The sequence below is a fragment of the Henningerozyma blattae genome, chromosome 3 (assembly GCF_000315915.1).
Source record: "Henningerozyma blattae CBS 6284 chromosome 3, complete genome".
Lineage (NCBI taxonomy): Eukaryota > Fungi > Ascomycota > Saccharomycetes > Saccharomycetales > Saccharomycetaceae > Henningerozyma > Henningerozyma blattae.
In genome coordinates, this window is record NC_020187.1 from 30,805 (window position 1) to 39,138 (window position 8,334).

At 40.6% G+C, this 8,334-nt stretch overlaps 1 protein-coding gene across 1 annotated transcript; it reads right to left on the reverse strand.

Annotated features, from left to right (window-relative positions):
• Positions 1 to 142: 142 nt before the first annotated feature.
• Positions 143 to 7,573, reverse strand: TBLA0C00200 (uncharacterized protein; the record flags this gene model as incomplete). Its single annotated transcript, XM_004179312.1, has 1 exon — positions 143 to 7,573. One exon carries the CDS (start codon positions 7,571 to 7,573, stop codon positions 143 to 145), a length of 7,431 nt encoding a protein of 2,476 aa, XP_004179360.1.
• Positions 7,574 to 8,334: the final 761 nt, after the last annotated feature.

Here is an 8,334-nt window from a genome sequence, read left to right on the forward strand (position 1 = left end):
TGAAGGACATAAAGAGAAAGAGATGCTCTATATATATATGTAACCTAAATAAGAAAATTTTGATATATAAATTTTAACGTTGAAATAATGACGAACAAATCTTGAAAATAAAAAATAAGATAAAGTAAATCAACTAAATAGATTAATTCAAGAAAAAGAAGAAAATAAAACCAATCAATAATTTCCAACCCGAACCTGCTTGTAAAATTTCAGCAGAACCTTCGTACAACATAGATATATGCGCAGTATTATCTGGTAAGTGAGACGTAGGTATAACAGTACTTACGGTAGGAGTAACACCTTTAGTGATTTCTGAATTTGTTAAACGTGTTTCAATAGAATTCGTAGTTGCCCCTTTAGCTGAGTTGAGACTTGAAGTAGGAGATAATGACTGGCCTGGGTAGGTTTGAGTAGTGGTTGGTTGGCCTGGGTAGGTTTGAGTAGTGGTTGGTTGGCCTGGGTAGGTTTGAGTAGTAGTTGGTTGGCCTGGGTAGGTTTGAGTAGTAGTTGGTTGGCCTGGGTAGGTTTGAGTAGTGGTTGGTTGGCCTGGGTAGGTTTGAGTAGTAGTTGATTGGCCTGGGTAGGTTTGAGTAGTGGTTGGTTGGCCTGGGTAGGTTTGAGTAGTAGTTGGTTGGCCTGGATTAGATTCAATGGTTTCAGGAGCACTCGAAGATGGCTTATAAACTGTGCCATTGTTCCAAGGATTGATTGTTGAAGATGAAATTAAAGTATACGTAGAGATACCAGTGGATGGTTGTTGATTAATATCATCAGTAGAGTAAAATGATATAATGTCTGTCTCGGTAAAACTAGGTCCTGTAATTGTAGTAGTGTATGCAGGAGGTATAGAAAACATATCAGTGTTGGATTTTGTAGACGAAAATGAAACAGATTCAGTAATAAATGTTGAAGATCCACCGTTACCACTTGAAGTAACAAATGGTGGCAACCCACCTGAAGATAAAGTATTAGTAACCGATATAATATTTGAAAGACTAATACTTGGTACGACTGAAACATATTTTGAACCAGATTCAGTCACAGGATAAGTTGTAGTACCAGTGGATGGCATACCGTTGGAGTCAGTGGTACTGTATTCAGAAACAACATCGGTTTCAGTAGAAGAGCCAGAGGTCACAGTGGTGGTGTAGACTGGTGGCACATCGCTGGATGCACTAGAGGAACCAGAAACGTGGTAGGTGGTAGTACCGGTGGAAGGCATACCGTTGGAATCAGTGGTACTGTATTCAGAAACAACATCGGTTTCAGTAGAAGAGCCAGAGGTCACAGTGGTGGTGTAGACTGGTGGCACATCGCTGGATGCACTAGAGGAACCAGAAACGTGGTAGGTGGTAGTACCGGTGGAAGGCATACCGTTAGAGTCAGTGGTACTGTATTCAGAAACAACATCGGTTTCAGTAGAAGAGCCAGAGGTCACAGTGGTGGTGTAGACTGGTGGCATACCGCTTGACGTAGCGGGACTAATGCTTGACATACTGCTTGTGGCAAAACTAGATGGCATAGATGACACCTCATTTGATCTATGCGATGGAGCACCTGTACTACAATCTGGACAAGAATCAGTAACCTCATAAGTTGTAGTACCAGTGGATGGCATACCGTTGGAGTCAGTGGTACTGTATTCAGAAACAACATCGGTTTCAGTAGAAGAGCCAGAGGTCACAGTGGTGGTGTAGACTGGTGGCACATCGCTGGATGCACTAGAGGAACCAGAAACGTGGTAGGTGGTAGTACCGGTGGAAGGCATACCGTTGGAGTCAGTGGTACTGTATTCAGAAACAACATCGGTTTCAGTAGAAGAGCCAGAGGTCACAGTGGTGGTGTAGACTGGTGGCACATCGCTGGATGCACTAGAGGAACCAGAAACGTGGTAGGTGGTAGTACCAGTGGATGGCATACCGTTGGAATCAGTGGTACTGTATTCAGAAACAACATCGGTTTCAGTAGAAGAGCCAGAGGTCACAGTGGTGGTGTAGACTGGTGGCACATCGCTGGATGCACTAGAGGAACCAGAAACGCGGTAGGTGGTAGTACCAGTGGATGGCATACCGTTGGAGTCAGTGGTACTGTATTCAGAAACAACATCGGTTTCAGTAGAAGAGCCAGAGGTCACAGTGGTGGTGTAGACTGGTGGCACATCGCTGGAGGCACTCGAGGAACTAGATGATATGTGGCTATTATTCTTTGAATATTCATAAGAATTATTGGTTATGGATGATTCACTAGAAGCAGTGTTCATGGAGGATTCGCTGGACATGCTAGATGGAGTGTAGCCAGTGCTCATGGAGGATTCACTAGAGGCAGTGTTAATCCAAGATTCACTAGAAGCAGAGTTCATAGAGGATTCACTAGAAGCAGTGTTAATCCAAGATTCACTAGAAGCAGTGTTCATGGAGGATTCGCTGGACTTGCCAGATGGAGTGTAGCCAGTGCTCATGGAGGATTCACTAGAGGCAGTGTTAATCCAAGATTCACTAGAAGCAGTGTTCATGGAGGATTCACTAGAGGCAGTTTTAATCCAAGATTCACTAGAAGCAGTGTTCATTGAAGATTCACTAGAAGCAGTGTTCATTGAAGATTCATTGGTCATACCCGATGGAAGAGAAGAAGCGCCGGTTGATCTATGAGATGGAGCATAAGAATCAGTGTCCATGGAGGATTCACTAGACATGCCAGATGGAGTGTAGCCAGTGCTCATGGAGGATTCACTAGAAGCAGTGTTAATCCAAGATTCACTAGAAGCAGTGTTAATCCAAGATTCACTAGAAGCAGTGTTCATAGAGGATTCACTAGAGGCAGTGTCAATCCAAGATTCACTAGAAGCAGTGTTAATCCAAGATTCACTAGAAGCAGTGTTCATGGAGGATTCGCTGGACTTGCCAGATGGAGTGTAGCCAGTGCTCATGGAGGATTCACTAGAGGCAGTGTTAATCCAAGATTCACTAGAAGCAATGTTCATAGAGGATTCACTAGAGGCAGTGTTAATCCAAGATTCACTAGAAGCAGTGTTCATAGAGGATTCACTAGAGGCAGTGTCAATCCAAGATTCACTAGAAGCAGTGTTCATGGAGGATTCACTAGAGGCAGTGTTAATCCAAGATTCACTAGAAGCAGTGTTCATGGAGGATTCGCTGGACTTGTCAGATGGAGTGTAGCCAGTGCTCATGGAGGATTCACTAGAGGCAGTGTTAATCCAAGATTCACTAGAAGCAGTATTCATAGAGGATTCACTAGAGGCAGTGTCAATCCAAGATTCACTAGAAGCAGTGTTCATGGAGGATTCGCTGGACTTGCCAGATGGAGTGTAGCCAGTGCTCATGGAGGATTCACTAGAAGCAGTGTTAATCCAAGATTCACTAGAAGCAGTGCTCATGGAGGATTCACTAGAAGCAGTGTTAATCCAAGATTCACTAGAAGCAGTGTTCATGGAGGATTCACTAGAGGCAGTGTTAATCCAAGATTCACTAGAAGCAGTGTTCATCCAGGATTCACTAGAAGCAGTGTTAATCCAAGATTCACTAGAAGCAGAGTTCATGGAGGATTCACTAGAAGCAGTGTTAATCCAAGATTCACTAGAAGCAGTGTTCATGGAGGATTCACTAGAGGCAGTGTTAATCCAAGATTCACTAGAAGCAGTGTTCATTGAAGATTCACTAGAAGCAGTGTTCATTGAAGATTCACTAGAAGCAGTTTTAATCCAAGATTCACTAGAAGCAGTGTTCATAGAGGATTCACTAGAAGCAGTGTTCATGGAGGATTCGCTGGACTTGCCAGATGGAGTGTAGCCAGTGCTCATGGAGGATTCACTAGAGGCAGTGTTAATCCAAGATTCACTAGAAGCAGTATTCATAGAGGATTCACTAGAAGCAGTGTCAATCCAAGATTCACTAGAAGCAGTGTTAATCCAAGATTCACTAGAAGCAGTGTTCATTGAAGATTCACTAGAAGCAGTGTTCATAGAGGATTCACTAGAAGCAGTGTTCATAGAGGATTCGCTGGACTTGCCAGATGGAGTGTAGCCAGTGCTCATGGAGGATTCACTAGAGGCAGTGTTAATCCAAGATTCACTAGAAGCAGAGTTCATAGAGGATTCACTAGAAGCAGTGTTAATCCAAGATTCACTAGAAGCAGTGTTCATGGAGGATTCACTAGAGGCAGTGTTAATCCAAGATTCACTAGAAGCAGTGTTCATTGAAGATTCACTAGAAGCAGTGTTCATTGAAGATTCACTAGAAGCAGTGTTCATTGAAGATTCATTGGTCATACCCGATGGAAGAGAAGAAGCGCCGGTTGATCTATGAGATGGAGCATAAGAATCAGTGTCCATGGAGGATTCACTAGACATGCCAGATGGAGTGTAGCCAGTGCTCATGGAGGATTCACTAGAAGCAGTGTTAATCCAAGATTCACTAGAAGCAGTGTTCATGGAGGATTCGCTGGACTTGCCAGATGGAGTGTAGCCAGTGCTCATGGAGGATTCACTAGAGGCAGTGTTAATCCAAGATTCACTAGAAGCAGTGTTCATGGAGGATTCACTAGAGGCAGTGTTAATCCAAGATTCACTAGAAGCAGTGTTCATGGAGGATTCACTAGAGGCAGTGTTAATCCAAGATTCACTAGAAGCAGTGTTCATGGAGGATTCGCTGGACTTGTCAGATGGAGTGTAGCCAGTGCTCATGGAGGATTCACTAGAGGCAGTGTTAATCCAAGATTCACTAGAAGCAGTATTCATAGAGGATTCACTAGAGGCAGTGTCAATCCAAGATTCACTAGAAGCAGTGTTAATCCAAGATTCACTAGAAGCAGTGTTCATAGAGGATTCACTAGAGGCAGTTTTAATCCAAGATTCACTAGAAGCAGTGTTCATAGAGGATTCACTAGAAGCAGTGTTCATGGAGGATTCGCTGGACTTGCCAGATGGAGTGTAGCCAGTGCTCATGGAGGATTCACTAGAGGCAGTGTTAATCCAAGATTCACTAGAAGCAGTGTTCATGGAGGATTCGCTGGACTTGCCAGATGGAGTGTAGCCAGTGCTCATGGAGGATTCACTAGAGGCAGTGTTAATCCAAGATTCACTAGAAGCAGAGTTCATAGAGGATTCACTAGAAGCAGTGTTAATCCAAGATTCACTAGAAGCAGAGTTCATAGAGGATTCACTAGAGGCAGTGTTAATCCAAGATTCACTAGAAGCAGTGTTCATTGAAGATTCACTAGAAGCAGTGTTCATTGAAGATTCACTAGAAGCAGTGTTCATAGAGGATTCACTAGAAGCAGTGTTCATAGAGGATTCGCTGGACTTGCCAGATGGAGTGTAGCCAGTGCTCATGGAGGATTCACTAGAGGCAGTGTTAATCCAAGATTCACTAGAAGCAGTATTCATAGAGGATTCACTAGAGGCAGTGTCAATCCAAGATTCACTAGAAGCAGTGTTAATCCAAGATTCACTAGAAGCAGTGTTCATAGAGGATTCACTAGAGGCAGTTTTAATCCAAGATTCACTAGAAGCAGTGTTCATAGAGGATTCACTAGAAGCAGTGCCAGATGGAGTGTAGCCAGTGCTCATGGAGGATTTTGTAGATATTGAGGATGTTGCAGAGGATGTATATGGTTGGGAGGATGAATTTTGTGACAAACTATTTGTTGTGAATGAATTACTTGAAAAAATAGAGGAATATATCTCACTTGAAGAAATATAATTTGATGTATGTATGGTATGTGATGAAGATTGAGAAGAACTTGAACTATAAGTTGGAGTCTCGACCTCATAAATAATGGTCTCAGTCTCAATGCCATCAGACCCTGTTACGGTGGTTATAAAGGTGGAAAATGTTACAGTTTCAGAACCCGTCCAATCAGTAAAGGAAGTTGAAATTACTTTTGATACTGGGGCATCGATGAAATATGTGGTATCAATTGTTTCGTAACCATCTGAGCCTGTGTATGTATGTAATTCTGTTGAATATGTTGTGGTGAAATCATTTTCCCAATATGATGTTACTGTTGATACAGAGCCCCCAAGTGGGGTTTCAACATAGTATATGATTTCAGGTTGAGAAACTCCATTGCTATCCAAGATATAGGAAGTGCCAGTGGAGAATGTACTTACATAGGTACCTGTCCAACCTGAAAATATAGTTGTGGTAAGAGTAGAAACTGGCACAGCAACCAAAATAACTTCTTCGACAACCATTCCTTCTTGTGGATCTAATTCAGTAGTCCAATAGGTACTAATAGTCGAAGTAAAAGGATTAGTCCATTCAGTTGTTTTAGTTACAAGGTAAGCGGGAGTGCTAACATAGTATATTGTCTCAAATGTCAGTTGACCGTCTGTTCCTACAAATTCTGTATAACCAGTGGAAAATGTTGTTTCATAGGGAGTCAGCCAAGGGAACTTAGTTGTGGTGGTGATGAACACTTCGTTGGATGGAGTTTCCACATAATAGATAGTTTCGATGGTAGATAGTGCGATACCACCTGCTTGTTCAACTACTGTGGTGACTTGAGTTGAATAGGTAGACATGAATGTCCCAGTCCATGAAGTAAATATTGTTCTAGTTATATAAGGATTTGGGGTAGCAACGACAATAATGACTTCATCAGTTGGATATCCGTCAGCACCAGTTAACGAAGATGTCATAGTAGTTAAAGTGGAAGTTGAATCCAAACCATACCCAATAGTTTCTGTAACAGTAAAAACATTTCTTGGTAAGCCAATATAGTACAAATATTCAGTTGTAAAAATTTCATCTGCACCATAATAGAAATTAACATCAGTTGAGTATGTTGATGTATATGAATTTTGCCAGTAAGAAAAAATTTTACTAGTTATATCGATATCAGGATTTTCAACATAATATATAATTTCTTCAATTTCAGTACCATCAGAAGTAATAAATTTGGTTTCTGTAGAATATGTTGATCTGTAAGTACCGGTCCATTCAATAGTCGTTGTAGTGATGAGGACATTGTAAGGTGTTCTAATGTAATAAATTGTTTCAGTAGTTTCATAGCCATCCCAACCTGTTGTTGTGAATGTGCCTGTGGAATAATAGTCGATATACGTACCTGTCCAACCAGTATAGGAATTTAAAACAAGATCACGTTCTGGTGTTTCGACTAGAAGCCAACTAGTGATAGTATTATACCAGTTCCAGAAAATAGGATTTCCTACCCAAGGATCAGGAGAGTATGTCCGTAATAGAACTGTAGTTGTGTAATCTTGATCCCACCAAGTAGTAGTAGCAATAGTGGAAAATGATTGAGGAACTAATAAGACACCAACAGAAAATATTATATCAACACCAATGAAAACACTATAGCTACCACCCCATGTTACTGTAGCAACCAATAGAGCTCTCTTATCTAATGAGTCATCCTCATTAGGCTTATAAAGAGCCACGGAAGGAGGGGATGTTAGTGAAAGAGAATTAATACCAGATGTAGTGGTAGGTACAACTTCGACTGGAGTTGGAGGGGACGGGATGTAGTTAGACCAAGCACATCGGGCTTGGGCAAATAGTAGCAAGTACTTTATCCAATAAGTTGTGAGCATTTTGAAATTAGTTATTCAAGAGCACGCAGTGAAAGAATAAAAGTTAACTTAAGAATCTTAAAATAATTTATTTTTTCTTTGTTTTTTATTTTGATTTAATAATCTATTTTTTTCTTCAAGATTTAGAAATCCTGAAGTATTTTCTTTACTTTCTGTGGAACTTTCTATATTAATTAACACTTTGAAAAGTACAACTCTAATGATATATTTTGATGAGAAAGAGAATGAATTATGTTGTAGTTTAATTTGAAAATTATTTGGTTTTAAGGAATGATGTTATAAAATTATTGAATATCTTTTGTTTTAAAAAGAAAAAAAAAACGAAGCGTAGCTAAAATCAATTAGAAGTCAAACCTTAAGATGCAAAGTTTGATAATCCAATTAGATAAAGGTTAAGTACTGCGATGCACGAAAAAATTGTGGTGAGGTTTTGTAAATATAAAATAAGGAACCGTCAAGAATCTATTCGAAAAATACCCATTGCATCTTTATTATATATACTGGAAATAAGCTGGTAGAAAAGGAAATAAAAATATAGAATGCACCAAGTTTATGAGGTTAATTAGAAGATCCTTCCATAACGTATTGATGCGCTAAAAAGTTCCTGAATTCTACCAAAGCCCATCTGAGTGTTGTATCACCAAAATAGGGTACGTGTGCCTGGATTATGCCAGTACCGGAGACAGTTCAGAAACGAGTAAGACTCTTTACGCCAGCAAGAGTAGAAAAAGATGTAGAATCCACGTAGAATGTATGTCAAT